The 25,186-nt window shown below is 55.4% G+C and overlaps 2 protein-coding genes across 3 annotated transcripts; one reads left to right on the top strand and one right to left on the bottom strand.

The window, feature by feature from the left end:
* The first annotated feature begins 452 nt into the window (after positions 1–452).
* Positions 453–13,518, top strand: STAC2 (SH3 and cysteine rich domain 2). Of its 2 annotated transcripts, none has more exons than XM_037033445.1 (11): positions 453–922; positions 7,195–7,501; positions 8,046–8,143; positions 8,310–8,400; positions 9,437–9,549; positions 9,638–9,710; positions 9,801–9,862; positions 10,329–10,432; positions 10,820–10,871; positions 11,234–11,371; positions 11,859–13,518. In XM_037033445.1, exons 1-11 carry the CDS (start codon positions 833–835, stop codon positions 11,961–11,963), a joined length of 1,233 nt encoding a protein of 410 aa, XP_036889340.1. In that variant the 5' UTR covers positions 453–832; the 3' UTR covers positions 11,964–13,518. The 2 variants fall into 2 exon arrangements, with proteins under 2 accessions (XP_036889340.1, XP_036889339.1); XM_037033444.1 differs by having other exon boundaries at positions 744–922; positions 9,440–9,549.
* Positions 13,519–18,330: 4,812 nt separating this feature from the next.
* Positions 18,331–22,398, bottom strand: RPL19 (ribosomal protein L19). The gene is made up of 6 exons (XM_037033447.1): positions 22,317–22,398; positions 21,262–21,368; positions 20,001–20,123; positions 19,375–19,495; positions 18,891–19,001; positions 18,331–18,534 (listed from the first exon to the last, which is right to left on the bottom strand). The coding sequence occupies exons 1-6, from the start codon at positions 22,319–22,321 to the stop codon at positions 18,411–18,413; spliced, it is 591 nt and encodes a 196-aa protein (XP_036889342.1). The 5' UTR covers positions 22,322–22,398; the 3' UTR covers positions 18,331–18,410.
* Positions 22,399–25,186: the final 2,788 nt, after the last annotated feature.

Genomic DNA, 25,186 nt, shown 5'->3' with positions numbered 1-25,186 from the left:
GCAGAGAGACATTCACGTGTCATAGCAGAAGGGTCCCCATTCTATCACTTCGCTATCAGAAAGTCCTAATTTGGGCCCCACTTTCCGCTATCCTGCAGATGCAACCCATTCCTATTCCCCCAACCCCATACAGACTCTGGTGATCTTCCGAGACATCTCTCAACCTTGTCACGCCACCCATTCTGGGTTTTTCAGTGTAAAACTGCCCCCTCCACCTCTTTACCTTCCAAGCCCCGCCCCATCTTGTCGAACCCCTCAGGCTCCGCCCAGTTCGCCCTCAGAAACAGCCAATAGCTGAGCACCTAATTTGCATAGCGGCTCCAGGGAGGAGCGGAGGGACGGGGGAGGGACGCGGCGACCTCCTAAATCAAAGTTGGGAGGCGAGGACTGGGCGGAGGGGGCTGCCGGGTGTGGGGCTGGGACCCGTGGGGGAGGGGGAGGAGGATGGGGGGCGGGCGCAGAGGACGGCAGAGACTGCCGGACACTGACAGCTCCACTGCTCCCTCCCTCAGCTCAGTCCCGCGTCTCCACTTCCCTCCTTCCGTGGCTCGGAGCAGCATCCTCTGCAGACCCTGGGTCCTCGCTCCCGGTGTCGTCCCGCTTCCGCCGCTCCGTGCAGTTACTACCCCTCGCCGGTCGAACCCGGAACTTTCTCCACCCGCTCCCGGGAGTGAGGGGTTGCTTTGTCTGGGCGGGTTTCTGCCGGGGTTCGCTGGGCAGCAGTCTGCGGAGAAGGGCTTCAGGGTCCCAGAGAGACGCCGGCACCCTCAGCCCGCCCCCCAGCGGGCCGGCCGTCGGGTCTCCGGACCTTCTCTCCCCCTCCACCCCAACCATGACCGAAATGAGCGAGAAGGAGAATGAACCTGATGACGCGGCCACCCACACACCCCCGGGGACCGTCTCTGTCCTCCAGGAAACCAAGGTAACTCGGGAGGCACAGGCCTGGACCCCTGTCCGGTGCGCCCGCGGCCCGGGCGCCCTCCTCCGGGCGCAGTCGCCACTGTGGGCTTGGGTGCCCTGGGGTCACGGTATCGGGGCGGGCGTGATTGTTAAGGCTCCGGGCTGAGACCCGGGGGGAGTGGGTTCGCGAGAACGGGCCACCAGGAACCCCCGTCATATAGGCACGACACGCCCTTGCGCGCGTGCTGAGCGGACGCACTCCCACGACCCTCCAGGGAGGTTGTAACCCGGCTTCGTTGGAGGGAATGGGGGCAGCAAAGGCGGAGGCAGAGCGTATCCCTGTGTAGCGAGTGTGGGCCGGTGTACGCGCCCGTGTGTACGTGCGAGGCGCACCCCTCTGGTGTCCGCCAGGTCTCTGGGGGTAGCTCAGCCTGTCCCTCTCTCTATGTCTCTCTGAACATGTCTCTACAACCTGTTTGTCTCTTTCTTGGTATCTTTCTGTGTGCGTCCCTCCCGGGCTCTCTCGGCGTCTCCGCGTGTTTATCTCTGAGTCTCTTCGGCTGTCTCTCTCTGACCCGCCGCAGTCCTGCGTTCCCCGCTCCCAGCCGGGTTAAGCTGGGGGACGTGAGGCCGCGGCCCAGGGGTGCGCAGCTTCCGAGTCCACGCTGGGGGCTGCGGCAGTGCAGGCCACCGCGGGCGGAGACTGGGGGACTGCTGTTGCGGCTCCAGACCAGAAAGACAGGCAGCCCCAGCCCCACCCCCACCCCGGGAGCGGGACGGGAGTGGGGTGGGATGGGGAGGGTAAAAGCAAAAAGAGAAGTCATCGTAATTAATGAATGTCATAATTAACCCTAATTATGTATGATTGTTGCTCCTGCGGGAGTCACAATGAATAAATTATTCCCTGGTGAAGTCTGGCTGAGCCCAGATTCCTGGCGTTGAAGGGGATGAGGGACAGAAGCCTCTCACATTCTACGGGGCACCTCTCCCCCCACCCCGCCCCCCAACCCAGTCTGCTCCTTCCCCAAGTTCTAAGTGCTTACAACTGACCCGCAAGAAGTTCTGCGGGAAGCAACCTGAGCCTGCCTGGGGATGTGGAGAGAAGAAACAGCTGTGTCAAGGGTGCTCCCTACCCTCTCCCCAGACGACAGGCCAAGGCCCCCTTCCCTCCCCCTTCCACCTGGTATTTTGTTTCCACTCTGCTCCTATTATCCAGATGAGGAGGGAGGCAGAGAGAACCAGAAATGGATGGGGTCTTTGGCTCCCCTCGCCTCGTATCCTTAGCTTAGCTATAGTTCTCTCCAGTGCCCATCTCCCCAGGATATAAAGGTGATTCAAGGTCAAGGTCATCAGGGGAGTGACCAGGGGGAGCTGAGTAGGACCAGGGTGGAGTCTAGCTGAGACAGCCCAGGAGGCTTCTCATCCCTAGACCAGAGGGACTCAGTAGGTCTCCACATCCAATTCTTCAGATATATACTTGACCTTCTCCTGACCCCTTCTGTGGACTCTCAGACCACAGAGGTAACTCCCCTTCAGTCAGTCAAGTGTCTACTGGGAAGGGAAAGAGGTGCTGGGGTGGGAGGATATTGCTTGGGATCTTTGGGACAGCTGCTTTCAAGCAGAGGGAACCGGGCTGAGTCCATCTTGAGTTCCAAGGTCCTGAACTCAGTTGCCTCTGGTCACCCTGGACAGACATCCCCCTCGGTGCTCCCAGGGACTTAGGGGCCTCCCAGGCCCTGCCCTGCTTCCCACACCAAGGCCCGACAGTTCTGCTCCTTCCTGAAGAGCTCCCCACATGAGCATGCAGGAGAGAACGCAGGCAGGAGCCCTCAGCAGTGCTGCCTCAGCAATCAGCAAGCTGCAAGCTCAGCTGTGTGGAGACAGGGAGGTCTGGGCCTGGCAGGTGTGTACTGCCCTCCTCCCAGCCCAAGGGCCCTCCAATGCCATCACCCCCAGGTGTGAGCCATGGATGTCCCAGGAGCAGGAGAGCAGGGGTGCACATCTGACCCGGCCCCTCTGTGCAGGGCCAGTCGGAGCCCTGCCCCTTAGCTCCCCTCTCTGTGCCCCTCCCTTGTGAAGGGCTCAGCAATAGCAACAGGGTCAGGAGGGCAGAGGTGGGCAGAGGGAGAATAATTCAGGACCCTTGCCAGCCTCCTTCCAGTCTCAAAGAAACTTCTGTCTCCAGGCTCTAGAAATGGGGGAGAGGGAAGGAAGAGGGTTGGTTGCTGCCCACCCAGTTCAGTTTGAGGCAGGTACAACAGAAGGGGCAGGTACCCCTTCCCATCAGGCAGTGAAGCCAACACCCCAGGTTTCTAGATCAGTGTTTGGGGCCCAAATCCAGCCTTCTGCCCACCCTAAGTTCAGGTCTCACCCCAGCATCCAAGCTACTCAACGACCTTCCTCGTGTCATATCACCTTTGCTGGGTCCCCATCCCATATTATCACATAGGCTTGCCATCACCTCCTCTGCTGCCATCGTTGGGAGGCTCTGCCAACTGAGTCAGCTTGTGCCAAGACTGCCACCACCCACCGCCTCCGCCTCGGTGCCCTTAGGCACTGGTGGGAAGGGAGGAGGTACCGTGGAGAACCGAGGAAAGAGGGAACCATCTAGGCTGTGGGGGAGTGAGAAGGGGGCGGGCAGGCCAGGCCCTGACTCTGGGAGGGGGTTCGGGCTCCAAGCCACACGAGCCCCTGGTACATTGGGATGGAATAGGATCCAGGTGGTACAGCTCCCCAGGGTACATGGAGACTTCTCCCCATGCCAGGGAGTGAGTCCTGGGATAGTGGGCACACCAAAAAGATAGCTGGAGGGGGGACGGGGAAAGATCATTTCTGGGAACTAGAAGTCCCAGGAAAGGGAATGCCTGGCCAGGCTGAGCCAAAACGAGCTTTGCGTAGCCAAGCCAGGTGTCTCTGGAGTGGGCAGGTATCAAGCAAGCCATTTGGCAGGAGTGTCCCCTTCCTGCCCTCCAGCCACAGCTCTTGACATCTGCCAGCCACCGCAGGTGGTATCCGGGGCCCACAGCTGAGCCAGGGAATCTCAGACAGAGTCGGGGCTGCCCTGGTGCCGGGGAACATTTGTTTCCGGAGACCTCTGGAGCCGTGCAGAGGTGGCTCGTGGCACTGAGGCCAGGGCGCCACAGGAAAGGGCACAGGCCAGAGAGTGAGGACTATTACGTCCCTTGAGGGTTACTATGAAAATAACGGCTCGGGAATGGGGAACAGGACTGATAGCTTAAAATATCTGAAGGACTGATGCGTGAGAGGGAGGAGCCCTTTCTGGAGCTGAGCGGGGAACAGGAACTGATAGGCAAAAACTGCGGGTTTCAGCTCTATAGAGGAAAGCACTGCCCAGTGATGGCAGCTGCCCGAAGATAGACCGGCCGTCCCAAGAGAGGGCAGTCAGACAACCGTCCTGTGGGGACGTGCAGGACGATGGAGGAGGGACCGCTCTAGACGGCCAGTTTTCCAAGTCCCTTCTAACCCTGAATTTCATTATGGACCTGGTAACAAGCCCATGGAGCAACTGAGGGGCAGAGGTGAGGGCACAGAGCAGCAGGATGCTCCTGATCCCGTGGGTTCAACAGCAAAAGCCACTGGTTCAAGTCCTGGCTCTGCTGCTTAGCAGCTTAGGACTCATGATGAGTAAGTGACCACGCCTGTGAGCCTCGGTCCCTCATCTGGAAGGTGGGATCATTGTCACCACCGCTGAGGGCAGTGCCAGGGTTAATGAGGCACAGCACTTAAAGGGCTAGCTCATTTCCAGTCCGCTGACAGGGACAGCCCCTAATTACAAGTTCAAGTTTTTGGTTCCGGGACCCAGAACCTTGCATTGCTCAGACAGCACATAGTCCTGCGTCCTTCCCCTAGAATGTGGGGAAACTGAGTCTCGGCGAGAGGGAGTGAAGTGACTTGCCTTTAGACAGCAGGGTCAGTTTTCCCCCTACCCCAGCACATCCTTCCAGAGACCTTGTGTGCTCTGTGTCCATGGCCCCAGGGCAGTGGTGGTTCACTCGCTCACCCCCCTGTGAGAGCCTCCAGAGCCGTATTTGGTCCATAGAACACATTCGTGTTCTAATGATTGTCCCCCTGGCCCTCCACCTCTGCCCCAGCATTCAGGCATCTGGGGCCTGGGGCCCTGAATCTCACACACACAAAGAAGCCCACAGTGCTGTCCAGGAAGCTACATTTGGAAGGAGTTAGGTGGCACAGTGTGCCAGACACCCCAGGGCTCTGGCTTCCCAGCTGGCACACTGGGCCCGCCTTGTGCCCAAACATCTCCCTCTCTGCTCCCCACTCTGTCTTGCTGGCTGCTGACCTCCCCGGGGCTAGAGGGGCCCCCACTTCCATCCTCTTGGCAGGGTTGCCAGGCTGGCATCCATGGCACACAGGCTGCCCCGTGTGCCAGCTGGGAAGCCTGGCCAAGTATCCCTGTCTGAAGCCAGGCCTCTGGCACCCTTTTTCTATTGCTGGTGGAAAGGAAAAAGCAGGGGTCTCAACAGGAGGGGAGTAGGGCAAGGATCTGGGTAGAGAGTTTTCCAGGCCTCGCTCTGGGCAGACTCAAGAGTGGTGTGTTTGGGTGAGCGGTGGAAATAATGCTGGCCTCATTGCAGAATCCACCCCGCACTCCACAACATGGGCTACATTTAGGATTTAGGACTCCAGCCACTGGCTCATCAATTAATTATTAAACACGTGTTGACTGAGCACCTACTTTGTGTCGAGGCCCTGTGTCAGGATTTGAGGCAGCTGTCCCTGCTCTGAGCTCACAGTCTCTTGGGAAAGTACAAAGTGAACGATAACATAAACCTGACTGGAGCTATAATGGAAGTCAGTACTGGGTGCCACGGGCCCCGGGGGTGGGAGTGGGAGTGGGTTCCACTAAATAGAAGGTGCAGAAGAGACAGCTTCCCAGAAGAAGAAGAGTCACTGGAAATCCTGAAGGATAAAGAGGGTATTCACTGGACAAGGCAGAGAAGAAGACAAACGGAGTCAATAGCTTACAGGCTTGAAACACGGGTAAGCTGGAGTCCCCAGGGCCGAGCTGCAGGCGGAAGGCAGGGTTGGAAAGGCAGGTCTGGCCAAGTTGCAGAGACTTGTGCCTGGGGGAGGGCCTTGGTTGGGTCCTGGGGGGCTGTGAAATGTTTTTAGTGGGGTCAGGGATCCCTTCCCTGGCAGCTGTGTGGGGAACAGGAGAAGGCGAGGGGTTGTGGCCCTGACTCAGACTCGGGGCGCTGGGCTGGGAACCGAGGCCAGGCTGTGCAGGTGATGAGGCGGTGATAGCAGAGGGGCTGACGAGGTGTTTGGGGGGGAAATGAACCCTGAGGACAAGGGTCCAGGATGGCCACTCCCCCACTGTTCAAGAACACAGGTGGAAAACTGGGGATGTGACTCCCAAAGTCTTTTTTTGTTAAGATTTTATTTATTTATCTTTAGAGGGGAAGGGAAGGAGAGAAGGCGAGAAATATCAATGTATGGTTGCCTCTCGTGAGTCCCCTGCTGGGAACTGGCCTGCAACCCAGGCATGTGCCCTGACTGGGAATCGAACCGCGATCATGTAGTTCGCAGGCCCGTGCTCAATCCACTGAGCTACACTAGCCAGGGCCCAAAGTCTTTTATGTATTTTTATAAAAAGGGAAAGGGGAGGGAGAGAAACCTCTCATATGCACCCCACCCAGGGACTGAACCTGCAACCCAGGCATGTGCCCCCACTGGGAATCGAACCAGTGACCTTTCGCTTTGCAGGAGGACGCTCGACCAACTGAGCCACGCTGGCCAGGGTCCAAAGTACTTTATTTAACTTGAGTAAATGGTGTACTCCTACAAAGAAACTTTGTGTAGCCATAAAAAAGAATGATGGAACACTTTATGTATTGGTATGGAATGATTTTCAAGATTTACTATTAAGTAAAAAAAGCAAGGCACAAGAAAAATAGTATACTACCATTTCTGCAATAAGAAAAGGAAATGAAACCTCTTAAATTTGTTTCTGTTCAATTTCCCATAAAAGTTTCGATTCCTTTTGAAAAGTTGGAACACCCGATAACACTGGGCTGGCCATACGGACTAAGCTCGGTGAGCTAGGCGACCAGCAGCTGCTTGCTGGCTGTGCAGTTTGCCACAGTCCCCACTCCTCCTAACGATGCCTGCTCAGCCAGACTCCTCGGCTCATAGAGGTTACTGTAGGCATCTGGGGTTGTGGCCCTCTCTGCAGAGTTGCTGACCAACACAGACACCCTGGAGGGGAGCCAGCCCCTCTCAGCCTTCTACTCACGGCCCCTCTTCCTCTCTCAGCTCCAGCGGTTCAAGCGCTCACTTTCTCTCAAGACCATCCTCCGGAGTAAGAGTGTAGAGAACTTCTTCCTTCGCTCGGGCTCTGAGCTCAAGTGTCCCACGGAGGTGCTGCTGACACCCCCAACCCCTCTGCCCACTCCCTCCACACCGCTGGCATCCACAGATAGGGGCCTGCCCACCCCAGCACCCTCCCCGTGCCCGGTCCCACGCCCCCTGGCATCACTCAAACCAGTGAGGCTTCACAGCTTCCAGGAACATGTCTTCAAGCGAGCCAGCCCCTGCGAGCTGTGCCACCAGCTGATCGTGGGTAGGTGCCTGAAGCGAGCGAGGGGATGGGCCAGGGTGGGTGCGGAGAGTGGGCCCGTGGAGCTTCCTGTCGTTCAGGCCTCCCAGCCCTATGGCAAATGAGCACCGTGGGAGGAGCGTGGTTGCCCCGTGTTGCTGTGTTTACTGGCAACTCAGGCTTCAGTGCCAGCCCACACCCTGGCTGTTCTAGAGGTAGGGGCTAGTCCCTGAGGCTGGTGTGAGGATGCCCAGCCCCTGTTCTCTCCCTAGCCTGCCTCCGTTGCTCATGGCCCGTAGACATGTCCTCTCTTTTGTTTTTAATATTTTATTTATTTATTTATTTAGAGAGAGGGGAAGGGAAGGAGAAAGAGTGGGAGAGAAACATCAGTGTGGGGATGCCTCTCATGTGTCCCCTACTGGGGTCCTGGCCTGCAGCCCAGGAATGTGCCCTGACTGGGAATCGAACCAGCGACCCTTTGCTTCACAGGCCTGTGCTCAATCCACTGAGCCAGGGCGACATGTCCTCTCTTGACTAACCTCTCCTTCCAAATTCGAATTCTTCCCAGGAAACTCCAAGCAGGGCTTGCGGTGTAAGACATGCAAAGTCAGTGTCCACCTCTGGTGCTCTGAGGAGATCTCCCATCAGCAGTGCCCTGTCAAGACGGTGAGTGGGCACCCTGCAGAGACGGCCGGCTGAGAGCTCCCGGGAGTGGCCTGTGGGGCAGAAAGTGCTGGTTCCCCATGTGCGGTGGTTCCTGGGCTTGGGGAAGGCCAGGTGCTCGGTGGGCTGTGACATCCTCGTGCCCTCTCTCTGGCCTTCCTTGCCACAGTCCTCCTCCTTCCGCCGCAACTTCAGCTCCCCGCTCCTGGTGCATGACCCCCCACCAGCCTGTACCACAAGCAGAGAGTCCCCACCCACTGGTGAGTATCCCTCTGGTCCTGATCCCACCTGATCCCTCTGGTGTGGTGAAAAAGCCATGCCTCCCTCACAGGGGCACCCGAGTCACACTGGCACTGCAGTTCTGAGCACTGCTACCGCGTCCCTTCTCTGGATGCTGCCTGTCCTGAGTGTGGGGTTCATTCATTCACTCATTGGTTCTTCAACAAAAACTTTATTGAGCACCTACTAAGTGCCAGACACCATGCCAGGCACTGGGTCACAGCACTGAAGAAGGTGAAGCTCGTAGTCTGTAAGGAAGCTAGACATGAAATGGGTAACTATACCAGTCATCAATCAATCGCCATTCAGATGATGCCTAAAACAAGGATGGCGACAAAAGAGAGGATAGGCCAGGCCCTGTCCTCGACCACTGGGGCCGGGGAGGCATCTGGGATGTCAGGGATGGGGAGTGAGTGCGCAGAGGGCCTGCAGAGGACTGCTGGGGCACAGAGTGTGACCCGAGTCAGGACAGGGCTGAGACTGAGGGAGAGGGAGTGAGAAGGTGTGACAGGGCCCTGGGTACAGGGCCTTAGGGTCCATTTCAAGATTGTTCTTTTGACCTTATTCTAAAGGCAATTTTCGTATTTTTGTAAGAGCATTCTGGCTGCTTTATGGATTGGAGGGGCTGGAACGGAAGCATGGAGAGTAGCTGGAAGGTCGCAAGGATGGCCGAGCGAGTTTGGTAGCTCGGACCAGCCTGGTAGCAGTGGAGGTGGAGAGGCGTGGACAGATCCCAGAAACGTGTGGGAGGCGGGACTAAGTGATGGAGTGATGCGGGCAGTGAGGACAGTGAGGGGCAGAGACGCCCCAGGTTTCTGCACGGGCTCCGCTGGAGGACATGGAGCTCTCTCTCCCTGTGATGAGGGAGAGTGGGTGAGGCAGCGGAGGGGAGACAGGGGCTCAGCCTTGGCCATGCTGAGCTGGAGCTGGTGGGGCAGCCAGGGCCGAGCTACGGGGATCCGGGGCTGAGCGAGGCTGGCAGCTGGGCGCCCGGCCCTGAGGGTGGATCCTTGGCAGGAGCCAGCGGCAAGGTGGACCCCATCTACGAGACACTGCGCTATGGCACCTCCTTGGCGCTGATGAACCGATCCAGCTTCAGCAGCACCTCTGAGTCCCCCACACGGAGCCTGGTAGGGTGGGCCTCAGTGGGGAACCTTGGGGGAAGGGTCTTTTGAAAGTGAAGGTCTAGGGGCCGAACCCTCCCCCCTCTGTCCCCAGAGTGAGCGGGATGAACTGACTGAGGATGGGGAAAGCAGCACCCGCAGCTCTGAGGAGGGCCCTGGTGACAGTGGTGAGTAGGGGTAGGGACCAGGGGCAGGGAGGGGACACAGTGCAGCTGCTCCCTGCTGCCTCACGCCCTGGCCTCCCCTGGCATCTGCAGTATTCACAGCTCCTACAGAGACTGAGGGGTCAGGACCAGAGGAGAAGAGCCCTGGACCTCAGGTGAGGTGTGATACTGGTACCGGCCCCAGCGGGCCAGGTGGGAAGGGGGTGTCACTTATCCTTGTCACTGACCCATAGGTGGCTGAGAGCAGGGTGAATGGGAGTACTACTTTTCCATCCTCTACCCTCGGTCTGCAGGGATGGGCAATGCTAGGGTGAGTGGGCACAGGAGGCAGGCGGTACGATACCTCCCACGACTGACCCAATGACTACTGTGCCCGCTCCTGTTCCCCCAAGGGTGGGCAGTTCCAGGGTGCAGCAGGCATCGAAGAAGCATCTCCCTTCTCCATGGGCCCAGTCCCCCCTGGGGTGTGTGAGTGCAGCCAACAGGCGAGGCTGACATCTCCCTGTGCTTGACCCAGGAGCCTTATGTCCCACCTCCTAACCCCCAGGTAGCAAGGTCAGGCAAGTGGGCGGAATGAGGAGGGTGTCAGGCTCCCCTCACTGACCCAGAGGTCTCCCACAGCCGCAGCCCCCCAGACCGCCCCTGCGGAGGGACGCAGGGCCCATGTACTCCTACGTGGCACTCTACAAGTTCTTGCCGCAAGAGAACAACGACCTGGCCCTGCAGTGAGTCTTCCTGGCGCCCAGCCCTGCCAGGCAGCCCCCCGCCCCGACTTCACCCTCAAGGCCCATCACTCCCAGACCCTGGGACATGAGCTTGAGGGGCCTTCAGGACGCTTCTCCCGGCAGAGCTGAGGCCCAGAGAGAGGCAGAGCGGCCCAGAGCCCAAGAGGGATTTGGTGCTGATGGCACGGCCCCTGCCGCCTGCCCCAGCTCTGTCCTGGAGAATGTCTCCTGTCCCTGCAGCCACAGGTGTCCTCTTTCTGAGGGCATCAAGAGTCCCCCTTCAGCTGAGGGGGGCACACCGGGGATGTGGGGGCCCAAGACTATTGGGATGTGAGATAGCACCCCCCCCCTGCCGCCCCACCTGCTGCCCTGGCTCTCTCCTCCCAGGCCTGGAGACCGGATCATGCTGGTGGATGACTCGAACGAGGACTGGTGGAAGGTGACTCGTGGGGTGGGAAGCAAAGGGACCCTGGGAGGCATCTCACCAACCTCTGCCTTCAGTGGGCACTGCCCCACCTCCTCCTCAGGCCCCAAAGACCGCTTCTCCCCCAGCCACCGGCCCTCGCCAAGCCTAGGACCAACCCTCAGTCCTTGCTCTTGCCTTGACCCCCGCTGCTTCAGCCCTGTCCCTCCATCCATCTAATGCCCTTCCCATCACTGAAGCCACCTGACTGGGGGGCTTGAATACAGGGAGCTGAGGATCTATCACTGGCTCTGAGTGGGCACTGGGTCTAGAGAAAGCCGTGGCGGGGTGGGTGGCGGCACTGGTGAGGGCCAGCCTCATGCCAGCCTCATCCCCAGGGCAAGATTGGCGACCGAGTTGGCTTCTTTCCAGCCAATTTTGTGCAGCGGGTGAGGCCAGGCGAGAATGTTTGGCGCTGCTGCCAACCCTTTTCTGGGAATAAGGAACAGGGCTACATGAGCCTCAAGGAGAACCAGGTGAGTGCCCGGGCCACACGGCAGCAGTGCGGCTGCCTGTAAGCGGCTGCCTGTAGTCTCTCCTGCTGGCATTTGGGGTTGGTAACCACAGGCAGAGGGCTTGATTGCATGAGAGACAGCCTGGGAGCGGAGGAGCACCGGATTAGGAGTCTGGAGGCTTGGGTTTGAATGTTGGCTGTGCCTCTCGCCTGTTACGTAACTTCGACAGGTTCTTTTCCCTCTGTGATCTGGGAGTTGGGCCACGTTAGACCAGCCGATCTCGAGGGTCAGCCCCGAAGGGCTGCTCTGTGTCTGCTGATGTGCTAGTCTTGCCGCTGTATCCTGTACCTTCACGGGATCTGCTCCCATCACCCCAGCTGAGGTCTCCAATTACATCTGATGCTGGTTTCATCATTCCCTGGAGCGGGCCCCCTGGGAGCCATAGCAGGACTCAGGGGCTGGGGCCGCAGGCAGTGCCAGGCCTCAGCTCCGTGTCTCTCTGGCTCAGATCTGTGTGGGCGTGGGCAGGAGCAAGGATGCTGACGGTTTCATCCGCGTCAGCAGCGGCAAGAAGCGGGGCCTGGTGCCAGCTGACGCCCTGACCGAGATCTGAGAGGAGCCAAGAGAACCCAGATGCCACCCCTGCCCATGCCTGGCCCTTGCTTCCGGTCCCAGCTGGGGAGCAGGCATCCACGCATATTTCTCCCCGCTCTGCCTTTCTTCTAGAGGCCACACACTCTGGCTTGGGAGCCTTCTACGCTGAGGAAGGTTTAATTTCTTGGTTCTCAGGGTGTCCCGAGAGACCCACTCCTCTGGGACCTGGGGGTGGGGGAGGAGAAGAAAGTGGGTGGGAAAGGGGAAGCCTCAGGTAGGCCTGGCAAGTGCGCAGGCACCCCCAGTCCAGTTGCGGGCCAAGTCCAGCCCTGACGGGCATTCTTGGGGGAGCTTCCCTGCTGCCGCTTCCAGAAAGCCTTCTGTGACCACACCAGCTTTGCATGACTGGCCTTCTCTTCAGGCCCCGAAGACCTCTCCTCCTCCAGCCACCTGCCCTAGCCAACCCTCTGACCTTGCTCTTGCTTTGACCCCATAGAGCCTCTGCTTGGGTCTATGTGTGTGTGGCCACACTGGCCCCCTGCAAGTGGGGCCTCAGGAAGGTGCCTTCCCGGTCTCAGCCCTCCGCCCTGGTCAGGAGGGGACTTGGGGCTGTGGGAGGGCCCTGAGTCCACCTCCCAGTCTCACTGCCTCTGTCACTCCATCAGTTCTCAGGAAAGTTCCGCAGGAATCTCTCCCATTACTTGAAACCCGGGCGGACAGAGGAGGGGAGGGCTCAGGTCTGGGAGGGTGTGTGGCAGGTCAGAGACTGTCCCCCTGAACAGAGCGATCACCCCAGAGCAGCCCCACCTGACCCTTGCCCACTGGAAAAGGACACCCAAGAGCAACCTGAACACAGAAACCCGACTGAAGACAGAAAACTGGCCCATGCTTGGTCAAAACACCCCCATTTCATCATAAGAACTCTAAAAGCCCCAAGAGCAGGACCAACCAGCTAGGGGAGCCTTCACAGGTGGCCCCAGGAATCCCGCCCTCAGAGCTGACCTCCAAATGGCCTTTTCTCACCCCTCTCTCTGAGCTCTGTGGGTGACCAGGCCACGGTTGCAGAGGTCCCTTTTCTGGCTGTATTTGCTGCTTTGCCCGGGACAGAGAGCCCTGGGAGGAGGAGGAAGTGAGAGACAAGGAAGGTGGACCACTGTCTGGCCACCAGGAAAGGAGGGGAGGAGGCACCCTGGGGGAAGGGCGAGCACATGCAAAGAGAACCCCTCCCGTGCAGGTTGCTTTTCTCTGGTACCAACCTCCCTCTTCCCCCCTCAGCTCAGAGCTTCCTCTTGTGCCCTTGACCGTGCCAGCTGATGCCACCCCCCCATCCTGGGTACAGTCGTGCTCTTTCATGCAGTGGGAGGAACATCATCTTACCCACTAGCCCCCACCCCTCTTCTCCCTCCCACCGGCGCAGAGGGAGACTCAAGCCACACTGCCCTGTTTGCTGCCATGAGCCCCCCTCAGCAATACCCCAGGGGCGGCCCAGTGCCCACTGTACATAAGGCTGCATGATGGGTGTGCTGGGGCACTGCTGAGCCCCCAGACCCCCAATTAAATGTTTCTTGTCCCAACCTATCTGCTCCGTGTTATCTGCCTGGGATAGAGGAAGTAAACGGGCAAAGGCGGGGTGGGGGCTGCGGGCACTGAGAGGGGCAGGCCTGAAGGTGGAAGAACATGTTGGCCTCTGAAAGACTGTTGTCACAGAAGGGGTCCCCAAGCCGCCTCACTCCGTTTCATTGAAGCAGCCTGAGACACGGAATCTGGGAGGTGTTTGAGAGAAGGCTCTGGGGAAAGAAAGAAGAACGTGGAAAGGACCTGAATAAAGGAGGGACAAGGGTTTGGGGGATGCTGGAGCGAGGCAGGGTGGGGCTGCGGCCACTTTCTGGTTCCACGCGCACCTGCGTTGCGCAGGGGGTGGGCACACACCTCTGTGCACCAAGCCGGCTCCTGCTCACGCAGCGGTGCCCTCACAGGCCAGCGGGGTCCAGGATCTGGGGGCTCAATACCCACCCGAGGTCAGCCCCGCCTCTGCAAACTCCCAACCCCGAAGCACAATCGTTGGCAGCGGGGACAGTCGGGGACAGAGGGGCCCTGAGATGACTCAATCTGCCCGTCATCCGGAGCCTGGCAGAAAGTGAGGCTGGGACCGCACCCCTCCCGCAGCGGTGCTTGCCGCCCACCTGCTCGGAGCAGAACCGCCTTCCTCCCCTCCGCCCGCCCAGTCCGCGTCAGCGTCACTCAGAGCGCGTCCCGTGCTATTTATAGGCGGAGGGGAGCCGCGAGAGAGCAAGAGGCGGGCTGTGGGGGTGCCAGGACAACGTGGTGCTTCGACAACGCAGTGGGCGGGACCGCTCCTCGGGATGGGCACTCACCCGGCTCTGCTTTCCAGCCCCCCATGCCCAAAGGTAGGCCGGGTGGGACCAGGCCCTGAGCTTTCTTTGGGCCCCTCTGCCCAAGGAAGGCCATAGAGCTGGTGAAGGAGAAGGAGGAGGATGACCCCCCTTCCCAGGACCCCTGATGGTGGGAGTGAAAAAAGGGGTCAGAGACCCTGTCCAAAAGCTGACAAAGGGGGAAACTCACATATACGGGCACTACTGTGTCTCAAAACCAACACGAGAATTTAATTTTATTTAATCTTCTCAATGACCCAGTGAGGAAAGTGGTGGTGTCCCTTTTCACAGGTAGAGAAACAGGCCTGGATATACCAGCTGGTAGAGATTATCCTGTCCAACCTGGCCCCTTTTACACGTGGGGAAACTGAGGCCCAGATGGACAAGTAACTTGCCCAAGGACAGCCAGCAAAATAATGGTCCATCCAGGCTCAGATGTATCTCTGGCAGTTCAGCTCTTCTCCCACTGGACCCTGGGTCTTTCAGTGACTTAGACGAGCAAGATGGAAAGGGAGACACCCTGAGACCCTGGGCCAGGGGCTCCAGGGATCAAGCCCCTGCCCCAATGGAGACAGCGAGAGCCTTCCGACGAAGCCTTCTGCACACCCCACTTGCATCTGCCACCAGCCAGCAGCTGGCCTGGAACCCGCCCCCTTCGCAGCCCATTTGCTGCACCGCTGAGCACAACAGCTTTTTCGGGTGGCTGAACCACTGACAGCCTGCTCGCAGCCGGAGAGCTGGGAACAGCTGGTGCCCCCACTGGAGACTCTGCCCGCCTCTGTGCCCACTCAGGGGTGGGGCTGGGCCAGCCACACCACTGGCCCAAGGCAGAGGGTGCCCAGGAACCTGCTGGTGGTGCCAACCCACCACTGGGCGCTGTTGTCTGACCCCCATGTGCCCTCCATCCTCCCACCTCAGCCTGTGTTTAACTGCTGGGGATAAAGGTAACCTGGATCTAGGAGAGATGCGAAAAGTCTGGGAGCCGGATACAGGAGGCATAAAAGGGCAGAGAGATGGGTACCAGAGGTGGGGGAGGATGGAGTCACAGACTCAGCCCTCCCGGTGTGTGCCAGGAGCCAGCCTAGGTGGTCCCTCTCTCAGCGATGCAGAGAGCACAGGGAAGGGGCTCAGGGATCCTGTACTCCTTTTCCAGCTTGTGGCCGTGCAGCAGCCGCTGTGCGCAGTCCTTCTGCTGCCGCCCACCCTGAGTCACACCCACCCGCATCCAGAGGAGTCAAAGGTGGGTGCTCGTGTTCATGTGTTCATGTGTTCATGCAACGCTGAGGTTCTGGAGAGTCGTTGGCCTCTCTGGGCCTCAGTGTCCTCCTCCAAACATGAAGCTGGACTTGCTCAGGGAGTCTTTTCCTGGGAGCTGTGAACCCCTTTAAAGGGTATGCAAAATAACATAATGGGACCAGTTGTGTGCTCTTCAGAGAATAGACATATCTTTTCATCATAATTTCACAAGTTTTGCCCTGACCCATGTGGCTCAATTGGTTGGGTGTTGCCTAGCAAAGCAAAAGCTTGTTGGTTTGATTCCAGGGCAGAGCACATGCCTACGCTGCAGGTTCGGTCCCCAGTTGGGGTGCATGCAAGAGGCAACTGATGGATGTTTCTTTCCCACATCAATGTTTCTCTGCCTCTCTTTCTCCCTCCTTTGTCCTCTCTCTAAAAAGAAAATAAAGTAGCCCTGGCTGGTGTAGCTCAGTGGATTGAGCACAGCCTATGAAGCAAAGGGTTGCCTGTTCGATTCCCAGTCGGGTCACATGCCTGGGTTGCAGGCCAGGTTCCCAGTAGGGGGTGCACGAGAGGCAACCACACATTGATGTTTCTCTCACACTCTTTCTCCTTCCCTTCCCCTATCTCTAAAAATATATAAAGAAAATATTAAAGAAAATAAAATAATTAAAGAAAAAAGAATTTCACAAGTTTCCAGGACCTGGAAGATAGGCAATCTCTTTGCTGGACGGAGAAAGGGGTTTGGGAGGGCCTTATAGGCACTGCCCTGGGGAGGCGTTGGAGGCCCATGGTGGAAAGAGGTATCCTCAAGGTCTGGGGTGAGCTTCAGAAAGCAGTAACTAAACCCAAAGCTTCCCAAGAGATACGGTCCCACAACCCATGACCCTTCCCTCCCCCCACCCCCAATATCCCCTCAAAATCAAAGTCAAGTTTTCTGCAGCAACCTGTGAGAGAACAGCACCATCTCCTGGTCCAGAGTGGAAACCAGTTTCTGTGTGGCACCTTACTCCGTCGTCCCTTGGAGGTGGAGTGGCCTCCAGTGCCCTTCCCCCTCTGGTCGGGGACTGGGAAGGAGACGTCCGTTCTGCAGGCTGAGTTCTTGGCCAAGGCCCTTCCCCTTCTAGACCACAGCTTCTCCACTTGGAATGGCAAAGGATTAGAGCAAGAGCTGTGGCAACAGGGAACCCACAAATCAGTGCCCGTGTCCCAGACTGATGCAGGTGGATGGTGGCCTTTTCTGGACATCTCTCACCTCCCCACCACGTCGACTGGACAACAATCAAGCCAGAGGTGGGGGAAGGGTCTGCTGCCCTCAAGACCACTTTAGTCCTGTTTTTCCCACAAAGACGCAGATGAGAACATCTGCCAAAGAACATCCCCTGAAGGCTGTTTGGCCTTCTATTACTCCCCCAAAATAAATAAGAATCCCTCAGGAGAGGGGTGAGGGCAGGGAGGAAGCCAGGATGGGCGCCTAAGTCCTGGCTGTGTTGAATGTAGAGGTGGCTCCTTCTGTACAAACTTCCAACTCGAATCCCACTGCAGTTAACGTTTCTGTAGGTAACTGGTTGGCTGACCCCTCCCACCTGGACATCTGGCCCTCAAATTGCTCGTCCTGCCCTCCACCTCAACCACCTCCTCACTGCAGGCATGTCCTCTGCAGGTCAAGGCCGGGGGACCGAGTTCGACTTCTTCCTCAGCTCCACAAGGTCTACAAAATCCTTCTACTTCCCAAATATCTTGAATCAAGGTTTCCCACCCCAAGGCTGCGTTTCAAGTCATGTGAACCCAACATCACATTTTCTCTTCTGCAAAACTAACATTTAAGTCTAGAATCCAAGTACTCACCTCACAGAAGATACTTTATTGTAAAACTGGTAATTACTACCAGTAATAGTTGCAAAATAAAAACCTACTTCCTACTTGTAAAAGGGGTTACTTCAGTTGGTCACAATGGCTGACAAACTTTTTAAAGTTATGTGCCCTTTTTCCAATTTGAGCCCTGGCTGGTGTAGCTCAGTGGATTGAGCGTGGGCCTACGAACCAGGCAATCGCAGTTTAATTCCCAGTCAGGGCACACGCCTGGGTTGCAGGCCAGTTCCCAGCAGGGGACTCACCTGGGGCAACCATACAATGATGTTTCTCTCCCTCTCCCCTTCCCTTCCAAAAGATAAATAAAATCTTTAAAAAAAGAAATTGGGATGCTCAGAATGACACCATCAGTTACATCTCAGTAACACCGTTCACAGGTACCTTAGCTGGTGGTCAGCAGTTGGAAGGTGTCAGATTTCCTGGACTAGCGGTAATGGAAAGCCCCACTGTCCTGAAGTTCTAGGGCTGTAGATTTCGACCTCGGACCTCGGTGCCCAGTCGGTAAGTGTAAGCATCCCATTTCGTGTTGTTTTACTACAATGTAACAACTGATATCACAACCACTGATTCCCAACCAACATCTGAGATCACTCCCAAGCGGCCACTCACGTAAAAGCTGTACTAAAGTGCAGTTTTGGAGGCTTGGGTGGAAGCTACTCCTTCCCTCCCTTCAAAGTAAACCCCAGAGACCACTGACACAAGATGAAAAACAAACAAAAACCCTCCCTCTCACAGATGGAGGAGTCGTGAGCCCGATTAGACATTGGGAAAGAAGTTAGAAATGAAACAGACTCCCCGGAAAGGGCCTTGCACCTCAGTGCGGTCAGCTCTGGTCCTTTAACTAGTGAAGGCCCACTGACAGCCAGAAACTGTGGAAGAGAGAATAGGCAGGTGAGGCTACTTTATTCAACGGCTGATCCATGTAACTGCCAAGGCCACTATGTACAGGTAAGAGAGGGGGAGCTCTATTTCTTGGTCTCTTCCTCCTTGGACAGAGTTTTGATGATTTCCTCCTTCTTGGCCTGGAGTCTCTCTTCCCGGCGCTTGCGAGCTTCCTTGGTCTTAGACCTGCGGGCCTCAGCCTGGTCACTGGGTAACAGAAGGGAAAAGATGGGTGAGTCAGAGGACAGATGAGCTGCTGGGAGATGGACGCACACGCTACGCCACCCCCCCACCCCACCCCCCGGCGGCCCCGTGCAGTCAGCTTGAGACAGGAGCTGCCTCTGCTACCAAGAGCTTCGACTTCAACTAACCTACAGCCCCAACCCCGACGACACTGGTAGGTGGTGTGGGGTATGCACAGGACAAAGGAACATGTATTTCTGACAGACTGCCTTAGTCAAGATTAAGCATTCGCACGTTTGAAATGTCTCAAGAGAATCCTTATAATAAAGGACAAAGAACCCGCCCGCATGATACAGGGGCCAAGTCCTGAAGAAACTTACGCCAGGAGCTTCTTGCGAGCCTTGTCTGCCTTCAGCTTGTGGATGTGTTCCATGAGAATCCGCTTGTTTTTGAACACGTTCCCCTTTACTTTCAGGTACAGGCTGTGGTACCTGCAGGACATAAGGAGCAGAGGTTCTAGCCAGAGATGGGGCCAGAGGTTGGCCCCTCCAGACCAGGTCCCTAAAGCATGTAGGGTTCCTTTCCTCTCTTTTATTGCTGCATGAACTACTTTCCCCCAAACCAAGACTTTCTAAACAGAAGAGCTTGTCTGGCAGGTAAGTTCTTCAACCACCTTGATGATGTACTGAGGGGGTGGGAGGTGGAGAACGACACAAAAACAGGACAAAATGCAAGAATTTTCTAAGCTTACTTAACACACACAGCTCCCTCCCCGAGGCCAATGAGACTGCTGCGCCTATGCCAAGAGCAAGCCGTCAAAGCAGCAGGTGGGTCTTGGTGGGCTCAGGAGGGGGGTGTGCTTACATGTGGCGGTCAATCTTCTTCGATTCACGGTATCTCCTGAGTAGCCGGCGGAGGATTCTCATCCTCCTCATCCAGGTCACTTTCTCAGGCATTCGAGCATTGGCAGTACCCTTCCGCTTACCTACGGGAACACAAGTTAGGTCCATTCTACTGCACTCAGTTCTCAAGTGAGTTATTAAAGCCAGCCGATTGCTCATGACAGCAACCAACCTCTGAAACACTTTGTAATTCACTGGGTCGGGTGCCAAGTGCTTTATCTCATTTTAAGTAACACCATGTCCATTTTACTCAATTTTTAAGGAAGCACGAACAAGGCCATTCTTTCCCCTTTGCTTCTCGTAGAATGTGGGTTCAAGAGGGCATGCACCAAGGCAGTATGGTAAGCTGGAAGTACCAGTAGAGCCCTTGGCATAGTGTAGGTGCTCCATGTGACTTCGGTCTACCAATATTTCCAATTCTGACAATAATGCCAACTTTTTGACTTGAGCACAGAACAGAAAATACATCAAGTATCAGAGTAAGAAAGGGCTCAAGATTAGACAGAATGGGAAGAAGATCCTGAATATACTTCAGTTTAGACTTAAGCAGTTATTACTTCTTAGGTCTCAGAGGAAGAATACACTCACCTATGCCCATATGCCTGCCCTTCCTGCGGGCCAAGGTGTTTTTCCGGCATCGAGCCCGGGAGTGGACAGTCACAGGCTTCCGGATGATCAGCCCATCTTTGATCAGCTTCCGAATCTGCTGACCTAGAAAAACGTGATGTACCTGGTCAGTCAGGTGGGGCCTGTCCACAACAACACCAGACACAGCCTAGAGTTTCAATAGGAGAGGCCACAGACTTGATTCACATCCCCCACCCAGTGGTCTCAAAAATGGTTGGAAACAACAATTTGTTTTTCACAGGGAAAATAAAGAAAAATTCCCTCTACTTTTAGGTGTTTATAGAGTACTCAAAATATACACTTAGGACGTATAATCAATCTTGTGTATAGAAACAGCCTAGTCCTTCAGATCCTGTCTGTTCTACCTAGTAGCTACTTGTCTACAACTAGATTAGGGTTTTTCTGAGCTCACATCACAATGGCAAAACCCAAGGCGGTCAAGAACTTCCCTGATACTGTCAGAGCACTTAACCAACCTTTCTGCTTCGGTCAGTTTAAGCAGTAGCACCTGCCCTTGATGTCCAACTAGGTTCTACATCCATCAGCATTTCCCACGTGATGCCCGATCACCCTGGCCTGTCTTCAGCAAGAACCTGGTTAGGTTCATTCAGCCAGAGTCCCCATTACCTCCATTTCCTCTTCCTAACTTTCCACCTACTGACCCTTGCACCATATGCCCTGGATATAAATTCTTACTTGCCCACACTACCACCAGATTTCAGCCCACTCTCTTTACGCCACTGTAAAACCCTATTGCTGTACCTACTGCAATGATCCCAAATAAAATGTCTTTGCATCTTTCACAAACGTCACTGAATACATTTTTCTCCACATCATATGGAAGCATTGTGAGTATGCCGATGCGTTCTGTGGGACTGACATTTGTTTGTCTTGAATATGCCAACAGGCTCTACTATGGTCTGAGGCCCCAGGCCTTCCCACCTCATCTTCTTCTTGGCCACCTCTACTTCCTGTCCCTGCACCATCTCTTCAGAAATCCTTCACATAGCCATCAAACAGAACATCCGCTCTAGGAATACTCCTTAATATTAACACTGGATGGTTCCATTTTGGCAAATGGCAGGAATAAAACCTCTGGCGTCCCCATTCTTTCTGTAATGCTCCCATTTTATAAGCCTCCCACCCCCACCCCCCACTGAACTTTCCTAGGTTTGTTAAGAGCCAACACAACTCTCATCTTTGGAAGAACCCAGGAACTCACGGGAGTTGGCATTGGCGATTTCATTGGTCTCATTGGGGTCCAACCAGACCTTCTTTTTGCCACAGCGGAGGACACTGGAGGCAAGCCTCTTCTGAAGCCTGAGCATACTGTGACAAACAGAAAATACCATCAGGCCCTGGAACCCATACCGGCACAAAAATGAGCACCCCCCAGGAAGACCTGCCCCTCAAAGTCTCATAAAGTTGTGAAAAATCACACATGGGAAAGCAGATGTGAATGTGCACTTGGTGATCAGGGCCAACACGTCCCCCTCCACGGAGACTTTTGCCATTGACACCTCCAGGTTAAAAATCTTTCCTATATCGAAAGATTAGGAAAATGTGGAGGCTTATGCCTGTTTCGGTATTCAGTCTAAAAACAAGTGTTTAACAAAATCCCGAGGCCAGTAGACCTCATATCTGTGCTAGTTCAGTCTTTTGCTTCCTGGGCTCTTTTTTTTTCCACGTCTTATCACATTAATAAACTAATTTCAGGCAGCCTTAGAGTTTCCTCTTTAAAATCCTCATCCATGGGTATTTTTATTTATTTGGGGGAGAGAGAGAGAAGCATTGATGTGAGAAGCCAAACACTGATCGGTTGCCTCCCAACGCACGGCAGACCGAAATCGCAGGGAATGATGAGCCACCGGACCAGGGCCGACCTTAGGAGTTTACTATGAGCGGTCCACTGGGGTGCTAGGGATCGCCTCACCCTCGGCAGGGAGCGGCCTGGATCCAGGTGCGCGGCCTAAACCTAATCAGGGCCGCTACCTTTCCTCTGCCCGAGTGGGTCGCCTGGGACACGTGTGCGGCGCCGCCGGTGCCCGAATTTTCCGCGGCCTAAAGTTCTCGGAACGGTTCCCCTACTCTACCCCTAGTGTAGGAGAGGCCGAGGCCGGGGCCGGGGCCTAGTGTGCTGTGGCCAACCTCAGGTTCTGGGACTGGCCGCCTCAGGGCTGCCTCCGTCTCATCTCTCCTACCCGAGGCCCCGGTATGGAGTCTCGCCATCCACCCGGAGCCCGGACGAACCCAAGCCGGAGACCCGCCAGTCCTCACCTCATGGCTGCTGCCGCAGCGGCGAAAGGAAGGAGCTCCCTTTGCTCAGGCACCTCCCATTATCTGTAAAGGGGACAGCCCATGCCCCGCTCTGCTTTTCATCCGTATTCCCCTCTTGTTCTTTCATTTTCCGCCACCCTAAACTTTACTTCCATCCTGTGTAGCGAGCAGAAATAGTAGAAACCTAATATTGGAAATCGTTTTAAATTAAAAAACATAGAAAATATATCTCTTTTTAAGGCAAAGTGGTACAGTCCGACTTCCTATCAGGCAAGCGCAGTAAGGGTGCTTGATCACGTGGGCAGTGGAAGCCGGAAGTCAGCTGCATTGCGCAGGCGGGATAGGGTGGGCCGGTTTATTAGAGTGGCCCAGGCCTTGCGGGCGTCGGGTATTTTCTGCAAGGGGGTTTTATTAGTTGGGGGGTAAAAATAGTGAATGAAGCGAAAGAATAATAGGGCGGATGTCGGGCGAGAGCCATCTCTTATTTATTCTCTCCGTTGATTGCGAGCCCCTGAAATGCAGAGTAGGTCACCAAACACTTTAGTTTGTTTTTGCATCCCTGGGTTCTTCATCTCTTAGTGCTTCAATGTTCCGTTCTGCAAAGTGTATCTAATCCCAGTATTTCCGTAATCCAGTTGTGAAAATCACATGAGTTAACGTTTGCAACTTGCAAGAGAAGGCGTTAAGACAACAAACTCCTTGGTGGAAACAGCGTTTGTGGGTTCATTCTGTCCTGTGGCAGGCTTCGAGTTTAGAATAGCGATTGTCAACCTTTTCTTATCTCATGGTACATAAACTAATTACTAAAATTCAAAAGCACACCAAAAAATGTATCTTTTGCTGATCTGACAAAAAAATAGATATAATTTTGACTCATTCATACCAGATGGCTATTGTTATGTTGGCTACTATCATTTTTGGACAATCTAAGGTAGGTCAGTGCTCCTGACTAAACAGTCAGATATTGCATGTTTTAAACATTTTGGGGCACACCAGTTGAAAATTGCTGGATAAGAACATAGTAAGAACCGCTTGAGAAATAGTGTATGGGCTGAGTGAATGCATAGTTGTGAAGTTGAACAAATTTTTTAATATTTTAATTCTTATTTTAATTTTTAGAGAGAAAGGAAGGGAAGGAGGAAGAAATGGAGAGAAACACCAATGTGTGGTTGCCTCTTACATGGCCCCTACTGGGGCCCTGGCCCGCAACCCAGGCATGGGCCCTGACTGGGAATCGAACCGCAACCCTTTGGTTTACAGCCCATGCTCAATCCACTGAGCTACACCAGCCAGGGCTGAAAAAAAATTTTGACCTCACAACCTACAGTTCTCTCCTCCTGGTCTGGAGTACCCAATGCAAAAACCCAGGAAGCATATTCTGGGGTCCAAGAAACCTAGATCTGAGTTCTGGCTCCAGCTTATCACTGAATCTCTCATCTTTCCTGAATGCTAAACAGAGGTCAGGTCAAAAAGAGAAAGGGGAGTAAAATTTATGCCATTTCCTTACATATAATTGATGTCATTTTTATGGCTAAGTGAGGTAACAGAAATTGAAAATCCAGGTCTTCCTGACTGCAAATCCCGTGCCTTCTCGGTCAAGCCAGGATCTCTTGTGCCCAAGGGGCAGATGGGAACCCTGCTCAGGACTGGATCTGCTCAGGAACAATGCTAATGGGCTTCAGAGAAACAATTTAGGCTGGCTATCCTCATGTTGCAGAACCCAGGGTGGGGAGGAGGAGGCAGTGTACTTCAGTCTCCCCTGCAGCAGAACACAGCAGGCCTTATAATAGGGTCACTGACCCTGGGCAAAGCTCCATTCTACTTCGTGTCTCTCCTCTTTGGGGAACAAGGTAAAGGGCAGATTAGAGGGGTAACATCCATCTTCATGACTGACTCCTGCACAGCACCTTACGACATCTCCAAAGGCCCTAGTAATCTATCGTTTAATTTCATTTTCCCTCATCCTCCCAATAATCCCAGGTGATAGAGACACCACAGTACCTGAAACACCATTTCTATAAAAAGATTGTTTGTCCAGGGCCACACGATCAGAAAGAGTCTGAGCCAAATTGGCACTAAGGTTTCTTGCTAGAATCCCCTACGTCTTTCCACAGATCATGGTAAGCGGAGTCCAGGCCTTGGATATTAGTCCCCAAATAAGGATGAAGGGGGCGCAATTCTAGGTCAAAGGTTATTAGATTGGATTTTAGCCAGTCTCTCATTCGGTTTCCACGTCTTCCTTCTCTTCCTTCTCCCTTCCAAGGTACATGGACCTCAACCAGCCCCATCCCGGCCTTTTGGAAGGCTAGTCTGAGGATACTAGCGACTAGGACACAAGGACTCCTGGGTCCCTGAGATTTCTTGTTGCTCTATGTTGGGACTTCCTTTGGACACCGTCCCCACGCCAGCCTCAGACTCGCCGCAGCCAGCACCATATTAGAGGGGAAAGGGCCTTTCTGGTTGGTTCAAGGCAACCTGGGCCTACACAGGTGAGAAAGGAGTTAAAGCCAGGTCCCGGGATGAATGGGTGGGAAGTTCTGGTGGCCCAAACTGGAGGTGAAAGAAACCAGCTAGAAAGAGCGGTTTGGAAGTGGGGCGCGGTGCCAGCCATGCTACTCCGTCTTACACCTCCATTAGCGCTTGGCATCCCCTGGTAAACTGCCCCCCGCCCCCAAGAGAGTTTCTACCCCCCATCGCCGCAGAGTGGGCCGCCCTCACCCCACGCCAGTCGGAGGCCAGCGCGCACCCAGCTCCCGAGGCAGGAGCGGCGTACTTCCCTCCCGCCGCCCGCCCCTCCATTGTCTGTGCGGAGCCCGCGGAGGGGCTGCGAGGGGCGGGGCCGGGGCGGGCAGAGGGCGGGAGGAGGGGCG

The sequence above is a fragment of the Sturnira hondurensis genome, unplaced genomic scaffold, assembly GCF_014824575.4.
Source record: "Sturnira hondurensis isolate 20B ecotype Veracruz unplaced genomic scaffold, ASM1482457v3 Scaffold0021632, whole genome shotgun sequence".
NCBI lineage: Eukaryota > Metazoa > Chordata > Mammalia > Chiroptera > Phyllostomidae > Sturnira > Sturnira hondurensis.
Note: the sequence above shows the minus strand (reverse complement) of the source record. Positions and strands in the feature narration are given on the sequence as shown.

Coding starts and splice junctions, on each gene's coding strand:
- STAC2 (XM_037033445.1), top strand. CDS start 833: ATGACCGAAATGAGCGAGAAGGAGAATGAACCTGATGACGCGGCCACC. Junction 923..7,194: donor CTGTCCTCCAGGAAACCAAG/GTAACTCGGGAG, acceptor TTCCTCTCTCAG/CTCCAGCGGTTCAAGCGCTC. Junction 9,711..9,800: donor GGAGGGCCCTGGTGACAGTG/GTGAGTAGGGGT, acceptor TGGCATCTGCAG/TATTCACAGCTCCTACAGAG.
- RPL19 (XM_037033447.1), bottom strand. Junction 20,124..21,261: donor AATCGCCAATGCCAACTCCC/GTGAGTTCCTGG, acceptor ACGTTTTTCTAG/GTCAGCAGATTCGGAAGCTG. Junction 18,535..18,890: donor GCTCGCAAGAAGCTCCTGGC/GTAAGTTTCTTC, acceptor TCTGTTACCCAG/TGACCAGGCTGAGGCCCGCA.